This window comes from Pyxicephalus adspersus, chromosome 12 (assembly GCF_032062135.1).
Source record: "Pyxicephalus adspersus chromosome 12, UCB_Pads_2.0, whole genome shotgun sequence".
Lineage (NCBI taxonomy): Eukaryota > Metazoa > Chordata > Amphibia > Anura > Pyxicephalidae > Pyxicephalus > Pyxicephalus adspersus.
The window spans coordinates 46,223,522-46,245,447 of record NC_092869.1 but is presented as its reverse complement, the minus strand read 5'-3'; the positions used below and the strand labels follow the sequence as shown (position 1 = coordinate 46,245,447).

At 42.7% G+C, this 21,926-nt stretch overlaps 1 protein-coding gene across 3 annotated transcripts; it reads right to left on the bottom strand.

The window, feature by feature from the left end:
* Positions 1 to 3,655: 3,655 nt before the first annotated feature.
* On the bottom strand, positions 3,656 to 16,963 carry GOLGA5 (golgin A5). 3 transcript variants are annotated; one of them, XM_072428930.1, is made up of 13 exons: positions 16,711 to 16,963; positions 15,675 to 16,319; positions 12,951 to 13,169; positions 11,931 to 12,150; positions 11,330 to 11,453; positions 10,657 to 10,860; positions 10,008 to 10,178; positions 9,275 to 9,403; positions 8,572 to 8,670; positions 8,052 to 8,277; positions 7,394 to 7,499; positions 6,251 to 6,314; positions 3,656 to 5,199 (listed from the first exon to the last, which is right to left on the bottom strand). In XM_072428930.1, exons 2-13 carry the CDS (start codon positions 16,267 to 16,269, stop codon positions 5,119 to 5,121), a joined length of 2,238 nt encoding a protein of 745 aa, XP_072285031.1. In that variant the 5' UTR covers positions 16,270 to 16,319; positions 16,711 to 16,963; the 3' UTR covers positions 3,656 to 5,118. The 3 variants fall into 3 exon arrangements, with proteins under 3 accessions (XP_072285031.1, XP_072285028.1, XP_072285029.1); XM_072428927.1 differs by having other exon boundaries at positions 16,749 to 16,963; XM_072428928.1 differs by having other exon boundaries at positions 16,756 to 16,962.
* Positions 16,964 to 21,926: the final 4,963 nt, after the last annotated feature.

The window sequence follows — 21,926 nt, the reverse complement described above, 5'->3', positions numbered from 1 at the left end:
AGATTCGGCCCCAGAGGATGCGGATTATAATGCACAGGAAATATAGATTTATTATAACCCCTGGCAGCAGATTCCTGGGGGTATTAATATGGGAGATGTACGAGTCAGGATTGGCAGCATGGCACAGCAACCAACCAGAAGAGATCAGCAATGGCTGCCTCCAGCTTTCTTTCATGATTGGTGCACTTTAGGGGCCATTCAGGATATTGCGGTCCCCTGCAGTGCAATAATGCATGTTATGGTAAAACAGAACTAAAGTTTCACTTTTAAAAACTCTCGATCATCCAGACCTTTATTGCAAAAAGAAATAGGCGATGCCCCTTCTGCAATAAAGCGTCTGACCTGCCTGATCGCTCCGGGGAAATGTAAAAAATGCGGAGTCGCACCGCTCAGTGATGGATTCCGGGATCACCGGGCATTCTGGCTTTACATGCGCTTGCCAGGCCTGAATGAAAACCCCGATGTCTGTGCAGTAGCTGCATCATAGTTACATTCTAGGTCAGGTTGAGAAAAGACATAAATCCATCAGGTGCAACCACCAGGGAAATAAACATATCCCAGATATAAAACCCTATAGGACATAGTTGGTCCAGAGGAAGGCAAAAAAAAACCCCGGGTACAATTTGCTCCAACAGGGGAAAAAAATTCCTTCCTGATTCCATGAGGCAATCAGATGTTCCCTGGATCAGCAGTCTCTGTTATCTTTACTTTATCATTTTAATCCGGTGATCATATCCCCCTTATACGTCTCTTCTCAAGGGAGAATAGATTCAGTTCAGCTAATCTCTCCTCATAGCGGAGCTCCTCCATTCCTTTTATTAGTTTAGTTGCCCTTCTCTGCACTCTCTCCAATCCCACAATGTCCTAAAACTGGACGGCATATTCCAGATGTGCTCTGACCAATGCTTTGTATCATCCTGGTCCGGACAATGAAGATGGCCAAAGATCACAACTAGGAAGTTAGAACTAGGAGGGTTCGTTCACACGGGCGGTCAGCAGCCGGCTGTCAGTCTGTCAGCACTCGTTCTCAATAAAAAGAATGGGAGTATTCCGGGCACAGTTTGGTTTGATTCACCCGCCATGGCACATCTGGTGTTCTCAGATGCCACTTGGCACTGGGATGTGACTGTGCTGTGTGTCAACCGCTATGGCAGTCAGCAGCACAACCGTCCATGTGAACAACTCCTAAGTACCTAGGTAAGTAAATCAGCAGGGGCCCCCAGGGCCACACAATAGTGAGCTACAAGTTGTGCACCAGAGCTACAGATTCCTCCCATAGGTGGATGCACCATGAAGCATTGGATGGACATGACATTTAGGAGTGCTATTTTCGGTTATTTATAAGAAATGAGACAATTTTTGTGCTTTGTGGTGCAGACAATGATTGGAGTTGTGTTGTTTGCACAGTGCGGAGTTCTCTTTTCAGCTCGGCCTCATTCTATAGACGTTGTGTCGTGCACAGCCCCAATGACCTCACCGGTCTATAGATTGACATCGGCAAACAAGAATTCTGTGTGTCTTTCCGCGCACTCACCTGCTGCCCCAGCTGCCCCGTGATGTCATCACAATCCTCCAATGAAACTCTTACATCGGGGGTGAATGGCCGGGAGAAAGATAAACAGAGAGATGGGGGGTACAAAGGTTGACAATGCGATCATTATATGTGAAGAATGAGCAAAAACTTCACTGGATGAAAAGGAACAATGTGATTTTATTGTAATGATATAGGAGAAGGGGGAGGGGTAAATAATAATATCATTCTTTATTAAAGGGGCACTCTGCTCAGAAGGGTGGTTTTAGTTCTAAGCAGTGGTGGATATAGCCAAAAGTGGGCTTTGTGGCTCCCCTAGCGAACTGATTTGGGACACCTGTTCTAGGTGGGTCCTGGTTGGTGGAGTTGACCCCTGGTTTCTTCTATGTCTTCCATGTTCCAACAGTAAGGTCTCCCTGCCATGGAGTGTGGATCTATGGTACAAAATGCCCTCCAGCTTGTGTGTAGTTTAGATTTGAGTAGAACTATGTTCAAACTGATGGTGGGTCAGGGGTCCCCGCTCGGCTCCTGGCATCCTGCTAGCCAATCAGCTACACCATTGGTTCTTAAAGTACCGGAGATTAAAGATTTGTGGTAGCAGTGGCATTGAACTGCTCACTGCCGCCCCCATTCCTTCTCTATGGGCAGCTATGGGTGAGAATTCCACATGTAGCATCCCACCAGAGGGCGCTGTTCAGAGGTGTGAGGAAGCCGTAACCGCACCCCAACCTCACCGCCAGTCTGCGCATAACAAAAATGTGAAAGAGGTCCGGATAAGGATTTCCACAGACAAATTATGAAATACAGGGAGTGAAGGGGTTAGGACCAGGGTGACTGAGACCCCATTATCCAACCTCTAGAGGTCGCTATGCTCAGCGCTTTCATTACATATTCATATAAATGTTATTCCTCATTATTATTCATCCAATTCAACATCTAATCAGCTTCCCCTTTGTCTGTCTCTCTGCCTTATGGACCCTACTGGGCCGAGGATTGGAATAGGCAGGAGCAAGCCATTGGGTAATAAACCATTGATCAAAGAAAGCAACATTAATATATTACTTATAACCCAAACTGTTTCTGTTCTGGATATAATGCGGAAGAATTCAGTTTCCCTTTTTGTTTTGGGGACCCCCCCGTGGGAGTTTATTCCCTACTTTCCTAGCTATGTGACATCAGTAAGACAATGTTATCACCAAGAAGAAAGCACAGATAATGGTAAAACATTGCCAGAAGATTTCACCCCTCCCCACTTTACTAAATATATGGGTAAAGTGATTGGGTCTCCTGAAAGGCCGATTTATACTCATTCTACCTTGAGGAGGCACAACTGGTTTATCATAGCAGTTATTATTACAAGCTCATATCCTCAAACCCTTGTAACTTATATTCCAGCACCCACAGGTATCACAACTTACATATTGGATCTGGTCAAAGCATTGGATGGGATCTCCTAAAAAATAATAATATGATATACTAGACTTTATTGTAAGCTGTTCAGTGGGCTTATTGTGGGCTAGGTCAGTGACAATGTGCTTTCGGTGCCCCCACCTGTGCCTGAACCTTTACAAACCAAGCAATGGAAGCTTTATCTCTAACAGGTTCAATTTAGGAAGCCCAGACCTTTTATAGCCAAGCAAAGGACTGCGGACTCCGATAACCACCATTACATTAGTGGCTGGAAGTTCTACCTGACTACATGGGAAGGTGAAATCTTTTATGAACAAATTATAAATACAATTTGGGTGAACTCTGTACAAAGCAACGCATTAGGATCTGTCAAAGATTTTCAGCATAGAAAGTTGTATGATGCAGTGTTATTACGGCTGGTTTGCACTGGCTTTCTTACCATTGGTAGCTATTCCTGCAAGAAAGACCCTCCCTGGAGTTTCTCACCCATAGCAATAAATAAAGTCAGTTTGCCATTTCTCCTCCAAACAACAAAGACTGAATAATGGTAAAATAACATGGCAGACCGGGCTCTGAGCAACTCTTAGCTGTCATTTCCACTACCTGTGTGAACTTAGCTATAAGCCAAAGATTCTTGAAATATTAGGGACCATACTGTCCTTAAAAGCCATCTCCAAACAACAAAATCTCCCTGTATTACCATTTCTCCAATACTTTTTCTTTCTCCAAAATCCACTGTCTATTTCCTTCACCTGTGCCTATACCAATGCAGGACTGCAGTCTACTTCCACATAGACTGGTCTGCTCATAGTGACATCATCACAACCCTGAAGATCTAAGGTAAGCCAAGTTTGTGAAATGACTCTCCCACTCTGCAGTGAAGAGGGGGTAAAACTGACCTCATGTCTCACCTGGGATTAAGGTAAGCAAAATTGGATTTACATTACATTTTTTTTTTCTTTGAGCCATTATGGTGATTAGTTAGGAGAGATGGAAATCACTTAATGCTTGGAAATCAATATGCAAGCACCATTGCTGTACAATCTCCTTTCTCTGATCCCAATGGCCCAACGAAGCAGTGTGGGATAAAAGGAAGGTAAATTTGCACAATTGGAGATGTCTGCTAAGTAAACTGGTTGATTTACATTTGCAGAAGCAGATGGTGACTTTATGCCATCTATTATCTTCCTCTATATGTGATTTCATCATGACATCCTTTATCATATAAGATAGTAAAATGTCTTAGTTTTGGGTAATCTGATAATCAGAGGGCACTTTATGTTGATTAAATGGCACAAAACATTTCTGCCCACCCTTCCACATGCAGAAAGAACATAGACAGATACAACTAAGTGTTGTGTTATTTCTAAAAATACAGTAAGGTGATCCGGTATCTACAGAAATTAAGAACGGTTATCATTGGCTTATGAATAGGTCCAGCGATGAACTTAAGTGGTAAAACATTCTAGCCAAGTTCCTAAATAGAAAGAAATGGTAAACAACTGGGCAATGACAAGTATAACACATGCCCCTCTGCTTGTCCGGTGTGCCCCAGGTACAGGGTGTGTGCAAATACAGCCTTCCCAGGGGCAGATTTCTGACAAGGGGAGGAGTCTGTGCAGTCATCACCTGACCCTTGCTCACACCAACTTCAGCTTTAATGAGCAGCAGGTGTTGGCAATTATGCGAATGCCTTTAAAAATAAAAAAAACTTTTGTCACAAGGTTGAGGTTGTTAGACCTTTAGCCAGGGAATGAGGCAGTGTTCTTTCTAACTTGCTGTATGTTCTAATGTGCAATGCAAGAAGCTCACAGTGTGCAGTGTAATCAGAGAAAGCAATTTTAGTACAGGAGGAGCCGGTACAACTTAAATGCAGTCCGATGGTTAAATCTAAAGCTGCCTTTTGCTCGCTGAAAGCTTCAACAAAAGCTTACATGATGCTCTTATAAAAGCTGAGGCCAGTGTGGACAAAACTTTAGCAATGTTAGTTTTAGGTTTTCTTCATCGCTCATGAAAATAGCATATTGCATGAGAAACATTGTCAGTAATTAAATCTTTTACCGGTTCTAGAGATAAGCTCAATAGATTGTAGTGTGCAGGGGAAAATGATCCGTTGCCTAGGCTAGCATGACATTCTGATCAGTTCTAAAACAGCTGAATATTTGCAGCAAAGAAGACTATTTCCCCGAGGGGTGATCGTGGTGCATTTCTGGGGTGTAAGTTAGAAGTACAATCATCACCCAAAGGTGCAGGAGAGCCTGAAATACAAAATAAAATAACAATTAGAATTTGAATTGGTCGGACATGACCCTTTTCTACTATATCTCCGTATGGGGACCCTGGGACTGAGTGGTGTGGTTGTTACTCAGCTGTGCAAGCCATGGATTGTGAGTGGAGCGTTTACAGCAAAATTAAACTGCTGAAATGCAAGTAGATAGAAAAGACACATACTGATGCATTTCTGTTATCATAAATACATTGTTAAATATATCTATAAAGCAATCAGTATAGCACAGCTCTGACCACAGCAGGAAGAAACAGCACAAGAGGCTATCAGATGTGTTTCCTGGGTTCAAAAAAAACATTCTGCCAATGGAACCTATAGTGGCAAAGTTAAGCTAGGTAATGGTCAATGACAAGCTTACCAGCAGCACCCTTAATGACAAATTAGATAAGTTTGAACAAATTTGGGATCCCTGGGTGATATACAAATCGAAGTAAATTATATCATCCCCATTAGGGGTAGGAGCCTGACCAAGAAATTACTAGTCCCCCCCCCCCCCATTCCCTTATGTATCTCCCAGTGCTGACCAATGTCAGACTCATATGCCAAAGGAAAAGACAGAATCTTCCAGTCCAACTAGAAGGCATATTAACTCAATGGGGTTCACACATAGCACAAAGGACACGGGTCCTACGTAGGGGATCCAGCTGTTTGATTTGTTTGGTACGGATGGTTCCTCTGTCATGTTGATGTTAATTGTTTAATTGTTTTTCCTCCACAATATATGTAATTTGTTTGGAATTATATTTCCAAATAGGACAACAATGTTGTTACTTGTCAAAATGTTAGTAAACTATATACAAGTTAAAATTAATAAAGATTGAAATACAAATAAAACATTCTGATTGTAGGGGGAAGGTAACAGTGATACACTTATCTGTCTGCAGCCTCCTTTTACTATCTATTCACAAGCTTGAGGAAGGACAAGACATGCTAGTGAACTGCATCAGAGAGAAGTCAGGTCTCATGTTTTTATATGGTACCATCAGTTTCTTTGAAGTTTAGACAAATCAGTTCATACTTACCATATAAATAATAATAAATAGTCGAGCGATGGGATATCTTCTCAGGAAAATGCCTAGACGGATACTGGAAAAAGAAAAGTCAGTTTAGCAGCAACTCCAACCATCTCATCACACATGACAACTGAATAAAGGAAGGCTGTGGAGTCAATTCTGACTTCTCAATTATGGTTCTGTCACAACTGCAAATCTTTATTTTTAGTAAAGTGAATTTCATGTTTTCGATATGGGTTTAAATTATTCAAGGAATTCTTTTACAACAAACGTGAACGAGAGATCGGTCATGACATGGTTAGTAAACTTACAGCTGTATGAAGACGATTTCTGCTTTTTTTGCCATGCAAATTTTGAATCGGTGCTCAGCAAGAAAGCTCGCCAAGGACACAAAGAAAGCCCCCTTACCCAGTCACATTACCTGATTTATATGCTGCACTCCATGCAAGGAAACAAAAATACTGTACTACAGTACTGCCCTGAATGGGAGCATATGTGGAGAGCATAGGCCACCTTGAGGGAGTACAGAGGAGAGGGGAGCACATCCAGGGGCAATGTGTTTATCTGCAGGGGAAAGGTGATGGATACTCCTCTATTAGGAATTTTCCACAGAAGGTATGAACAGGGTATGTAGGAGATAAGACAACGCCTCTGCATCTGATGTGCACAGCATTCTGCAGAAAATGTAGAGTAAGGTAGTGCTGTGTAATCTGAATTTAATTATGTAAACATCAAATGCAAGTTTAATAATAAATCAGATTTTTATAGTCATGGGTCAAATGAATATAAACTCAGTGGAGCTGTGCTTAGATGTTACAGTAGGTTTTACTTCTAAATCACAACTAAAACTTTTTTAACGTACAATTCATGTTAAAATTATAAATGTTAGATTGCATGAATGTTCCACTGGACTTCACGTTGGTTAATATGTCTGTTCCCCAGCCTATAATCCCATTGGAGCACTTTATAATGATTTTGTGTAACATAGCAAATGTTGCCATGTTGTAGTATTTCAATGTATAAGGAGTCTGGTGTTGGTATAATTTTTGCCATCAAGAGATAAATTTTAGGACAGACTCCCAAGTAACAAAGAATTGATTCAGACGCCCCAGTCCCGGAAGAAAGACTGAATAATAAATTATGGATCAGTACCTGAACTGGTCTATAGTGGTTGCAGCTTTCCGTACCCTCCCATACATGCCGGGCACATTTGAATCGGCGTCACTGAACAAAACTGGAACGTTTCTCAGACGGGCACCTGGAGGAGGAATGGAAAGTTCAAGAAAGCTGACCGCCTGGACATGAAGCTGTGACTGCAAAGTCATGATGCACTTTATATATCTCTATCTGCAGGATATTATATAATTAGGAATCTGTAAAGTTCCCTGGTTAGAAATCACAACAGAATAATGTAGTCATGCAACCCACAAAACTGCGCAGCAGCAAAATCTGTATAAAAAATCTAAAAACTCTGTCCCATTTTAATTTCTGGCTGTGACTCACAGTGGTACGATTTACTCTTGCTTCCAGTTCCGCGGACAACTAAACAACAAATATGTGATGCCATTGTCTCTGGGCTAATGCAACAAAAACATTTGTTTTTAGAAACTAGAATACCCCCCATCTGCCTTACTACAAATGTTTTCATCTATGTTCCCACTGTGGAAATTTTCATAATTTCAAATATACCCCCCCCATTATAAAAAATACATACCAATAACAACTTGTTAACAAATGCTCTCATAAGACTTTCCTGCTCAAGGCTAAAGTTGGGTTTGAACTCCTCATGGGCAGTGGGTAATAAACATACCTTCTCCGCTATCCACGGCGGACATGTTAATGGAGGATCCACCCCCTCCACTTCCCTGTAAACTCTTCAGCTGACTTTCAACCCTCTCCAGCTGGTAGACTAGAGAGTTCTTCTCAGTGCTCAGGCTTTCCAGCATGGTTTGTTTCTGGATCAGGGTCTCGGTAAGCTGGTGCAGCCGATTCTCCAGTTCTGTTTGACTGCTGCTGCTCAGCGCTTTGTTAGTGAGCTGGGAAATAAAGGCAAAATGACATCAGTGGAACTTCTTCTATCAACAATTTTGTAGTTTAAATAAAGATAGGAATGGTAAGAAGGTTCTAACCCTTTACACGTGTGTTCCCTTACTTTCTGTTACAGTATGACTTTCACTAAACTTTTCTTGAAGTGGAGTACATACAGCACAAGGGCTCCCTATAAAGTGTTGTTTCCTGCCAAGTATTGACCCTGGTCAGTGACCTAGGACATGGCCCATACTCGACATTGTAAAGTTCAGACAAGAACACTAAAACTGACTATATTTCACCTGATTTCTAAGTTTCTGGATCTCATCTTCCCGGTCTCGGATTCTTCCTTGTAGCGTATTTTTGGTCCTGTGAAAATCCTCCTGTATATATTGAAGTTCCTGACAAAGAAAAACACAACTTTTAGAAAATGGTAAAAAAAAAGTTATGTACTGGATGTACTGATATCTAAGCAAAAAAACAAGAAAACCTTCAGTACATCACTGCAATTAACATACAATACCACTGCACATTTTTCCATTTTTTGATTTCTTAAAATGGTGGTAAAATAAGGAAAAAAAAATGTTAATCTGCCAAAAAAGCTAATGAGATGCTAACACCCTCCTGCTATACGGAAGTCCCTAGTAGTGTTATCAGTTCAGCCCAATATATCTTTATGGATTACAAAACACCTCCAGGCTATGAAAATGAGAGAAGGGGAGAAAAATTTTGTAGTTCATCAGATGGAACTTGTGCAGGATTGACAACATTACTTGACATTTCAATACAGATTAGGAGCCTAATGGAAGTTCAGCAGACCTGATGTCAGGGAGCAGGGAAGCATAGCTTGCACATATAATAAAAGCATATACAGGTATTTACAAGCTATGCATACAAAATGTTGTTTCAAAGCTTTTATACATTTTATATTAGGTGACTTAGGGTTGTCCACGCACATTTTCTTTTTGCCTAAATCATTAAATGTGAAAAAGGTTGGAGGATTACCTGTTTCTGGCGCTCCAGTTCAGCCTCCAGCTCCTGCTTTCCCCTCCTCTGCTCTGCTATCTGATCTTGCAGATCATTCATCTGCTCTCTGGCCGTTTCTGCTTCACTCACTTGTTGTGTCTCCAGATCCTGGAATAGGGAAAGAATACAAAGAATCAATGGGTGTCCAGCAAAATATTATACCACATATTCCATACACTAAGTGAGAAAAATCCTAAAAACCCAAATATATATTCTCACTAAAGGATTAAGTCCCCAGTGAATGGACAGACTCCTGTTATATAAAGTCCCAGGAATCTTGGGAACAGATAGTCTGCCTTCTCAGTCATGTCATTACCCTGTACAGATTGGATAGAGTGAACTCTCAGTGATGATACTGGTTATCAGTAAATGGATGGGCTACAATTATCAGGGATGTTGCTAATCTCTAGAGAATGGAAAGACTCCAGTCCTAGTGATCTCACCAGTCTCAAGTAATTGGACAGGCTAAATTCCCAGTGATCTCAATGGGCTTCAGTGAATGGATAGGCTGCAATCTCAGTAATGTCATCAGTCTAGTGAATAAATGGGCATCATTATTAATGTTGTCACTGGCCAGGGCTTCTATGAACACATCAAGTATTCGTGCATACTTTTCTCTAGGGTGATATAATACACTTACACTGGGAAATGTATCCTATTCCATCATAATACTTAATTGACAGGTGCAGAGTATCAGGGACCACAGTCCTACCTGTAGCTCAGCCTTAAGCTGCTGGATGTGAGCCAGAAGTTTCTGGATCTCTTCTCTCTGCATGTCTCTCTCGTGTTTTATCTCCTCCAGCTCCATGCTGCTTGCTATATGGCTGTCCAAACCCTCCAGTCCTGAGCCTTCCTTCAAGCTGCTGATCAGTTTTTCTTTAGACTGTAGGATACAAAAAAAACAAAACACACAGACTGATGAGGAGAAAGCCACCTTTCTTTTGCAGAACTTCTACTGCTCCTATAAAAAGACTAAGAAAAGCAAACACAAATAGCATTTCTTTGCCCATCAAGGGCTTCTACTAGAATACAAACTCAGGTTAGTGACACTGCTAGCTTGCCTGAAAAGCTAAGGATGGTTAGTCACGGCTGTGCTCTACTTGAAGAACTACAGTAAAATTTAGATTTGTTAAAGCCTAATAAAAAATAAAATAATTATAAAAATAAAATAATAGGAATTTAGTCATGTCAATTACAGTTCATATCCCTTTCTCACTAAATCCAAATATTAAAAAAAACAAAAAAATCCCAGGGCTGCACTTAATTCAATTACACTTGAAATAATTACACAGTGCCCAAGGATTCTGGGTACAAGAAGTTCTTTCCAGCATAGCCACCTTTCCCTAGTTGTTCCATCTTACCTGCAGTATACGAGTTGCCTTTTGCTTATAATCCACCATCTCCTGTTTTACAGATTCTGCTGCAGCCTTTGCAACCTTCAGCTGATGCTGCATGTCATCGCACTTCCTCTTCTCCTCCATGTGCTTCTTCTCAGCAGCCACCACTGAGTCCACCAGGTTCTGACGCTCTGCTTCCATCTTGCTGAGGCGAGCAGAAAATTCATTCTATGGATAAATCCATCAAACATTATTAGAAGGCTTATTACAAGGAAAACAAATTCAAAGTTGTTTCTCTTTTGGGGAATTTGAAGAAATTCAAATTCCAAAATATATTTTCCATATGTGTGATGCTGGCTCAGGTATCAAAGATTAGTAGGGATTTTAACAACCTAACCTAACAACCTAATGGAACTGTGGACCCTTTCTGGTAAAGATATTTGTGCACATATGATCTGTACACTAATCTTAGAAAATATTCCAACCCAGCATGCCCCACAGATCTATGCACATGAGCAGAAAATGTGGTGAAGGAGGCATGACAGTCACTATGAATAAATAAATATAAAAAAGTATATATATTAGGATTTATACCTTTTTCCTTTATGCCTATGTCAGGTTTAATAAAACTAAGAGGTTGTGATTTTATCAGAGGAGGAGGTACCATAACCATAAGCCAACTACTTTTCACTCAGACCTGCATCTGTTTGTAGCTCTCCTGTTCTCTTTTCAGTGCTGCCTCTGCTTCTCGAAGTCTCTCCTGCACACTCTGCAAGGCCTGGTTGTGGAGGCTGCTTCCTTCACTGTGATCCTGCAGAATCCTGAGGAGTAAAAAAACATCAGAAAAAACGGTTTCTACTGAAATAATACACAGGCCAACATTGGCTAAAGGTTTACACTGGCATATATGAAATACAATGAGTGCTCAGCCACTTTGCTCCAACATAAAGGACCCCACTGCTGCAGTGTTCTCCCCAGCCCTACTTAGCTGGGTGCACCACCCGGCACTTTTCAGTAACCAACTGGCTGTTTAAGGGTGGTTACTTAAGAGTTGGGTTACAATACAGGGGCTGCCATCTGCCTACAGCTTCTCTCCACCCAGCTTAAAGAAATTTCTGGGTTGAACACTAAGCTGCACACAAATAATATATAAAAGGCAAATCTTTTATGTTACTAAAACACAAATTTAGGATCGTGCTACAATTCTAAGACCTGTTTTAGCTGTTTGTACTTTATAAGGGGCCAGAAGAAAAGCCGAGCATCATTATATTGTAGATCAGACAATAGTATTGCCTCACCTGGATTTCTCGCTTTGCAGCGTCTCAAGAGCCTCAGTGCGACTGCTCAGTAACTGGTCAGCTTCCTGAAGGCGCACTTTTAACACCGCAAGTTGAGAGTCCTTGGCAGCTACAGCCTCCGTTAGGTCATCCACCCGGGCACAAAGCTCTCTCACCGTCCTGTCACTCTTAGAATTGTCTCCATTCCACTTCTCTATCCGCACTCTTGCTTCATTCAGTTCTGTAAAGGAGTCATATCATCAGCTACCATAGGAAACAAAAGAGAATGACTGGCACTATACTGTGAGTAATACTGTACTATATCCACAGGAGATTCAGCTTACCTACAGTTTACCATTTGGAATGAAAAAAGAATTCCCTGCCTGAAAGGGTCAGCATTCAGCTGGGACAGGAAAGTTTAGGAGATAGCTGCAGTTATGTGGACTTCTAGGTGTCTGAACTTCAGCCTTCATACCTACAGCAGAGTGCACCCTTTCCCCCCAATGACAGAGTCTCTGCAAACCATGACTGTTACCCTTGCCTATCAATGAACTAAATGTAATGCTTATGGAAAGGATCTGATAAAGAAAAGTCAGATCCAGGCCAATTATTGGGCAGAAGAGGCAGGGCCTTGAGCAAAGAGAGGAAGGTGCAAAAATTGCAGGACATGCAACCTATACAACTGTAATAGCTTACTGTGCATAGGGGGGCACTTTAGCCTTTTCAACTTGGGTGCTAAAGCATCTTGTCAGACAGAACACCAGGAATAAGCAAATCAATAAAATACTGAATAGTTTGTATTTTCTTTTTTTTTATTCTTTGGGATAGGAAATTGTATATTTCAAAAAAAAGGAGAATTATTCAAGAATCAATATGCCTGGGATCCCAAAATTACACAATTCTCATACAGACCATAAAGCATAAATTACAACATGGAACTGTGGTTCTTATGATTTGTTCACCACTGCCGGTCATAAGGGTAGCAAAAACACATTTTAAGGCTGGGTGGGTATTTCAGACCTCCTATAAGATCCTTCTTACCTTCCTGCGTCTCCTTGGATCTTTGGATCAGTGTCGCCATCTCCTGGTTTAGAGATTGGACCTCATTTCTAAGCAGTTGGTTCTCTAGGCGGAGATTGGATAGTTCATGGGATTTCTGGTCTCCATTGCTATTGCTGGAGGTGGAGGATGTGGTGGAGGTGTCTGAGGCTTTGCTGTCCTGCACTTTATCTTCCTGAACAGTCACAGTGGATTGAGAATCTGAAGGAGAAAATACAGAAACGCAGAAACATAAGGCAAAGAGATTGAAACAAAAATCTAGCCTAATTAAAAATAAATTCCTCAAATTACATTATGCATCTTATTAAAATAAATATATGATGGTTTCATGTAATTTGCATACACTTGATAAAAGTGAAAAGGAAAAAAAACATTCCTTTTATACACCCTTCTTTTTACCTTTCTGTATCAGTGTTCTCCCTGGCCCCTTTTAGCTGGGCACACCACCCAGAACTCTTCAGTGACCACCCGGCTGTTTGTGGGTAGTTATTAAAAAGTTGGGTCACAATACAGAGGCTGCCACCCGCCTACAGCTTCTTCCCACCCAGCTTAAAAAATACTCTGGGGAAAAACAGAATGCATCAAGTATGCCTGCCATCCAGTGCTTGCTGATAGGAAAGAGCACTGCCAGTATTATTGCTGCCTGTCAGAATATAGGCCAGACAGTCCCAGATAAGAGAGCGGTCCCTCCTCTGGGTCATTCAATGTGTAACCCCCAAAATTCAACAATAGCCATAAAAAGCCTCATGCATAGTTACCCATGCTCTAACAATCTAGTCAGAGCTTATACAAGGCTGGGGATCGCATGTGTTGGAGCATGGAACCACTTGCTAAGCACAATTGGATTTTCACATAAGGTAGGTAGTACCATGACCCCGACACACATTGACCTTTCAAAACAGCATGCAGATCGTCATAATGAAAACAGAAATCTGTATACTCAGAGAAACCATTGATCAGCATGGCTCTAGTAATTAGGGAGCAAAGTGGAGAAACAAGAACCTTCTCATTGCCATAACACAGGACCACTTTAAAAGAAAAAGAACATGAAAGCAGCCATGGCAATAGCAGCTGCCAGGATTAAGGAAAGGTTTACTTTAAGGGGTTGATGTTCTAAAATAAAACACTTTTACAGTAAGCACTCAGAAATCTCGGAAACAAATGGGCAGCCCCTGTACAAGAATATCTTCCAGATTGTTTGCTTTGCTGCAGACTAGTCAGTACTTATTGTCTTAGGTTAGAGCCTTCATCGGCTCACGTAAGTCCGACAAATCTTCTTATGTTGACATTACTGGCAGAGATCTGGGAAAGATGCAGTTTGACGTTCCTGGGCACAGAGCCCATGTACGTGGTGGCATCATTCCCATACACTTAGCAGTCAGCCACATCATGACTGAAAATGTATTCAGCTACTAGCAGGGGGAAGAGTTCCCCTATAATGAAGGTGATGTGAAGCTTTACTTACAGCCTGAATAAAAATGTGACAATATAATCCAATGAAAAGTCATGCAGCCATACAGAAGAGTAGAGATCAGGGCTCCAATGAGCATTGCTTTACAAATCTAAGTTGAGATTAAATTTCAAGTATGCAGCAAAAATAAATTGTGACAGCACCCTGAAACCTGTAGGACACTGTACAAGCAGTAATCAATCAGATTTTATTGTATATGGACGTCCTTGCACCTCCTTTCTGTAGCAGCTAGCGCTCTTTTCTTCTCCTCTCTTCTCTAGACTTGAAATGTGAGCACAGAAAGTAAAGCCCTGTGTATCAAACATTTACCAGGCACTTCCTGTTATAGTGACAACACATTGTCTCCCAACTTTGCTCGTCACCCTGGATTCCCATGGAGATTACAAGTGGTCATTTCAACATGCGCTATACAGGTATGGTCCACTATTTTCCCCATCAGCCTTGGGAAATGCCATTCTGCCATCTCTGTGCAAAGGCTTAAATCCATCTCACATTAACCTTTTAAAAACTAGAGACCATTGACACTTCAAGCAAAAGTAAACCTAAAAAAAAAAAAAATTGAGAGAAGGCTGGTACTTTTTGTAGACGGGTCAGACGATGTCTCTTCTGTACAGGAAACTTCTCTATACTGCATCTCGGAATAACTGAATGCCTCGGAATTAAACTTGCGTTATGCAGGTTCGGCATAGCCAATGAATACGGCCATAGATCTTATTCATCTCTGCACATAGGCACAGCGCCATCTGCAGGCTGAAGAGGGTAGTGGGTAAACAAACTTTCAGCATGGAAGTGATCACCTAAACTGGCTGTCTCAGGGATCACAAAATTGAACTGTAGCAGGGCTCACAGTGGGTGCATTGTGATTAACACGCAGTTACATGCACTGGTGACCTGGGTTGCCATTTATTTCTATTCACAATGCCAATGCAACTTTTCAGTGCATTTCTGCTGGCAAAAATGTGAGGGGCTTTATGCTTGTCTGGCAGTCAACCCTAATCCACAGACCAACATAAAGGGTAATATAATCCCAGCAGCCGCAGAGGAACCCAGAATGTGCTGGGTTGCAGCACATGCATAGCTCAGCTATTTGTGCAAAGAGAAATAGGGCAAGCGAATATATTTTATTGCAGAAAGGACATTGTCCATCTCTTCTGCAATAAAGCCCGGTGTCAGCCATTGTAACCCATTGTAACCCTTCCCCTTTTTAATAAAAAAGCCCCCTTTTCTTCTGATACCTTCAGTCTTAGGGGCTGCACTCTGGGTGATCTTGGCACTGGTGGAGTTGCTGGGTGCGGACTGCTTGGTCACCTCCCTGCTTGATTCCTTTCTGGACTCCAGGGCACCATTGTGCACTTTATCTGAACTATTAAGGAAATCGAAGAGTTGTTCATCGTCCGGCTCGGACTTTTTCCTTCGTACGAACTGACTGGAGGCCCTGTGCGAGGAAGCACCATGGGAGGTCTCCCTGTGCGAGGAAGCACCATGGGAGGTCTCCCTGTGCGAGGAAGCACCATGGGAGGTCTCCCTGTGCGAGGAAGCACCATGGGAGGTCTCAGTACTCATCCTGCTGGAGGATTTCACATTGGCAGTGCCAGCAAGAAGAGTCGCCTTCTGGTTCTTTATATTGCCGGCAGCAGATGAGATGAAGCCAGACTTGGTGTAGCTCGAAGTTTTCTCCTTCGGTTGCTCCGGGTAATGCGCAGTGTAGTCGGCGGTGCTGTTCTGGATGAGTTCGTCCTCTTTACTCTTGCTTAGGGCGGTAGCCGCTCCCTGATCCACCATATTTAAGAGATCTTCTGCCCTACCAGCCAAGTCTACTAACCAGGACATTGTGGGAGATTACTGATTGGTCAGCAGTTACAGCTTGTCAGTCATGTGACCTGTGATGAAGAACACAAACAGTAATGTGTGTTAGTGAAGTGATAAGCAGAGATGATCAGATTCCACTCGCTATGTATTAATCAAAACAATGACTGCAAGAAAGGAGCAGCGGCACCATGCTAAATATATTTATAGATCAGCACTGTTTGGTGTCAGGGCAATAATCATAGGGTGACAGCAGTCGGGGGCCCCTACACCAGGGGCAGGGTGACAGCAGTCCAGCACTGTTTGGTGTCAGGGCAATAATCATAGGGTGACAGCAGTCGGGGGCCCCTACACCAGGGGCAGGGTGACAGCAGTCGATGAGATTAGGCACCAAGAAGGGGTTAATGTCTGGTAATTGGTTGTGATTAGATAGATCCAAACTAGGACATTATATAAAGCACCCACCAGGCTGGGACCAGTGAGGTAGGTACCCCGGGACTGACCTCTCACCTTCCCCCGAGTGTATATAGGATGACACGGCTCTCCTCACAGTCTACTCTCCGCTCTCTCCTCCATCACCCCCGGAGACGTGGACCCGGAAGTGCCGACAATCCGCAGGACCCAAAACAGGCTGTCCTCGGCGTTGCCTGACCGAAAATCATCATCATAGAGTCCCTGCAGGATAGAGCGGCCTGCCATAGAGACCATAGCAGGATAAAAGCAGCCTGCAATAAGGACTGGGTCTAGATGTGGGTACAGCGGCGCGGGGCGGTCGGTGGTCGCCTGTTGTCTGGAAGCCTTTAAAATGAAACCAGAAATAGTTGCTATGGTAACGCTTCCATTGTTTTTAATTTAATTTTTTAAGATGAGACAAACTCTGAATGCAAAAGTAACAGCTCCATATAAAGCTAAAGGAAGAGGAAAATGTTATCTTTATCAATACAAGAAATATAAACACTGGAATTAGACTTATTATTATTATGGGCGGTTAATATATCCCCCCTCTCATGGGGTGGGGGGTGATGGCACCGATCTCCTCATCACCCGATCTCACCCCACATAGGGACAGATCTTCCCCTCACCCCACATAGGGAAGGATCTCCCCGTCGCCCAATCTCACCCCACACAGGGACAGATCTCCCTATCACCCGATCCCCCCACACATAGGGACAGATTTCCCCGTTGCCCGATCTCACCCCACAGAGGGACAGATCCCCCTGTCGACCGATCTTGTCCCACATAGGGAAGGATCTCCCTATCACCCAATCTCACCCCCCACATAGGGACAGATCTCCCTGTCCCCCGATCTCACCCCACATAGGGACAGATCTCCTTGTTGCCCGATCTCACCCCACATAGGGACAGATCTCCTTGTCCCCCGATCTCACCCCACATAGGGAAGAATCTCCCCATCGTCCAATCTCACCCCACATATGGATAGATTTCCCGATCTCACCTCACATAATGACAGATCTCCCCATCGCCCAATCTCACGCCACATAGAGACAGATCTTCCTATCGCCCAATCCCACCCCACATTGGGACAGATCCCCCTGACACCTAAACTTAACCCTCATGGGGACAGATTTTCTCATTGCTGGATCTCACCCCACACAGGGACAGATCTCCCCATCACCCGATCTCACCCCACATATGGAGGTCAGTTGCAGCAGAGTTTGGCAGCATAGACTTCTGACATTGCCTCAAACATTCCCTGGTGGGAATCTTCCAGGTCCATGCGTTTCAATCATAGTTATCGCTTCTTAAAGCAGAGCTAAAATCACAAAATACAGAATGTCTCCTGGCGGTAGAGATGTTCAGCAGAGAAGATTTGCAAAGTCTTTGCTCCTGACTGCTGGTAATATTTTGCTGTTTTATAACAGTGATGGCGCCGTGCAGTGTGGAGCCTGGGGATCTGTTTGTGAATAGAACTATATCCCCGGGACAATATAACTCCTGGCTGTCTCATGGCCGATTGCAAGGAGAATCACAGTAGACCCATAGGAATCAGCCGCAAAGATGGCGGTGCAGGCTGCTAGACCTCTCATCAATGCCGAGGTGTCACCATCAGCAAATATACTGTGAAACATGACGGTGACAATTCCTCTTTATGTGATCAGCCGCTGATGCTTTATCCATACATTCAGCTGTTTTTTTTCCCAACTTCTTTCACCTGCTAGCCCAGGTACATCTATACATTGCACACCTGGGAAATGGGCGGAGCTATCCTTTACTTTAATAGTACTAAAGAGGAGAATGTGCACCCTGTGATATGTGAGGATACGCCTAGAGAGATTCCACCATTTATCAGCCAATGTATGACAATTTGACTGGAGGGTAATCATTTATAAATAGAGTTGTGGAATCAGAAAATGCCATGGAGTCTGCTACCTGAATGCAGATTTTGTGATGTGTAAAACAAATATAAGATTTCTAGACAATGTATATTGTTGGTGTTATAACCAAAGATGAATAAACAAGTGAATGTGGACATCACAATTCTGCCCTCAGACACTTGGAACATTGGGGCTTTATATTCAGTACACTTATATACACAACACTTTCCCTAAAGCCTACACAAAACTACAACATGCCAACAACAATTGGTGAATAGCAGTGTGAAACAGCAAATGCAAAGTCTCAGTCAGGTCAGGAATACAACATGAGAATGATTGCTGAATACATACCGGAATGAATGAATCAGAACTCAGCATATGGGGAAAGTTTATTCTCTGATCATATTTTCTTTCACATCTTTTGTCTCTATAATAAATAATACATTTCTGTAAAATGTTATAAACAAAAGTATTATAGCAAGAAATGGTCTTCTTTAAGAGTCATTTATTTAATTGAGGATAGCAATGCATGTTAAATGTTGTTTTACAATAAATGCTGATGTTTTGAAAAGAACACAATGCCCCTCCTATTGTGTGCTGCTTCCCCACCTCTTAGATTGTAAGCTCTTCGGACCAGGGTCCTCTCCTCCTCCTGTGTCACTGTCTGTATCTGTTTGCCATTTGCAACCCCTACTTAATGTACAGCGCTGCATAGTATGTTGGTGCTATATACATCCTGTTTAATAATTTAGGGCAGCATGGAGGCTCAGTGGTAAGTGCTCTAGCCTTTGCAGCTGGGTCCCAGGTTCGAATCTCACCCTGGACATATCTGCATGGAGTTTGCAGGTTCTCCCCATGTTTGTGTGGGTTTCCTTCCACATCCCAAAAAACATGTAGTTAGGTTAATTGGCTACCCCTCCAAAACTGACCTTGGCCTGTGATATTAAAGACATATGACTATGGTAGGGGCATTAGATTGTGAGCTCCTTTGAGGGACAGCTAGTGACATGACTATAGACTTGTACAGCGCTGCATAATATGATGGTGCTATATAAATACTGTATAATGATAACACATGGGGCTGTATTTATAGAACAGGGAATCTGTTCCCTCCAACATTTCTTGGTGAGTATTAATTACTGATATTGAAACACCAGGACCTGCAAGATTCCCACCATGGAATGTCAGATTCCCTCTTTTATAAATAGAGCCCATGACGTGTTCTGATCAGTTTGTGTTCTGAAAACCCAGGATGACCTATAGCAGGTTCTCTATCTTTTTAACATGGGGGGAACCCTTGAAATAAAATTTAGGTCTTCAGGGAACTCCATCTATAATTACTATATCCACAGCTCACAGTATATTAGTGTGGTGGTCAGTGGGAAGAATTCCTCTTACATTGCTGGTCAGTGGGAAGAATGTCACCCTTACAGATAGCCAAAAAGATAATTGGGGTCACTTATACTGACCGGAGAGGCACAGACTGCTCATTGCCCCAGTAGCCCCTAGCGCCCTCTGGAGGAATCCTGGTCTAAAAAATAACTGTCACACTAATTCTGTACTTATACTTGTCTTATCCATTCACCAGGGGGCAGCATAACACCTCTTGTGGTGCATTGGCCTGTTTGTGTTTGGCACACCCCATGCTATAACTGTACTGTATATTTCAGTATTTCCCACTAACTTTTATGGTTTAGGTATTTTTTCTGTATTGGGTGATGTCCGATGGAAATTTTGAAATGTTTTTACCTTTACCTGGAATTTTCTATTTTCCCCAAGCAATGTACAATATACCATTAAAAGTGAATTAGTGCTAATCTTATGTCGAGCAAAGCTTTACAACTGCTTATTGTGGGCTTTCCTCTTCTCAGCAGCAAATACTTAACTTTCTTTTATTACCGTACGTGTGGTTCTGTTCTTCTGCCAGGAGCAAAGAAAATACTCAGCACTGCATCGCACAGAATTGTATTCCATGCTACATTTATAAAAGTGCAAAGTATATTGAGCTGTATTGGCCAGGGAAGGTGCATTTAGGTGGCTAGTAGAAAAGAATGGAAACCCAGCCCATTAAGACTTGTTCTGTGTGTTGCTACATGTGCATAGAATTGCGTGAGCTAATGCAATACACTATGGGAGCAAGCCCTAGGGAAAACATTGATGATGAAAACCCAAACTGTTACTGTTGTTACTAGAAAAGGTCCTGAGAAATTCTTAACCTGTTCCAGTGATAACCATCTGTGTGGGGAAACAAGTTTCCTTTTATTAAGGGTCGGTATTCTGGGTTGTACATGACAACTTCTTATCTGCTATAAACCTAAAATTTGCATGTGGTGTTGGACATTTACCTATGGACAATGTCCTCCATGTGTATAGTGATCCCCTTCCATGTAACTATGGACAATGTCTTCCATGTGTATAGTGACCCCGTTCCCCTGTAGATGAGAGGCTCTCCGCACCTTGGGGTACTCCTTACCCATGAATTTGTTCCCTTGTAGATGTCGGCTTGTCTTGGTGGAGATGTAAACACATCCTGCATGTTGCAATGCTGACATTTGTGACTTTCAGTCAGCTGATGAAGAATACAATGCAAGTGTCAGCACTTTTACACTTCTGCAGCGTTTGCTACTTTCCCCTCTTCCTCAGATCTGACTTAGGATTTGTGTGACAATCATACTGCACATACACACTGACAACTTGGAGCTTTTTATCTGCCGCCATCCAACCAAGGTTGGGAATTGGAGTTTCATCTTCTATCCATTTATCCCCCCAGACCGAGAGGTGATTGGACTTGAAGGTTGCTGTAGGTCAGGGGTGTAAAACCCAAATACACAGGGGACAAAATGAAAAACTCAGACAAAGTGGCGGGCCAAACTTGAAGTTTATTGAAAAAATTGAGGAAGTTTTTCCTTCTCATTGGATATATAAACTTTTGCCTAACATTCAATCTGGAACAAGCTTATAGTAGAGAAATAGCACCGCTATTATAATTCCGTGTCTATAAAACAGTCCAATGCGGGGCCACACATAGGCAGAGAGCCCGCTGGTCTATAGACACGTGTGATGCCCGGAATTGTAGTAGCGGCGCTATTTCGGTGGGCCAGCTGCAATTCATATTTAGAATTCCCTCGGGCCACAGTCTGACACCCCTGCCTAGGTAAAAGTTTCCGAGGAGCCCAAAACATTTCACTCCCCCCACCCTCCCCCTTCCTTTCTGTATAGGGCCCAGCTCTTCTCCCTTTGCCCCCATATGAAAGCAATGAGGCTAATGGAGGAGAAGGGAGGTGACCGTGCCCAGGCCTCTCAGGTGGCAGAGAAGACCCAACCTCCATGCCGCCTTCTATACCC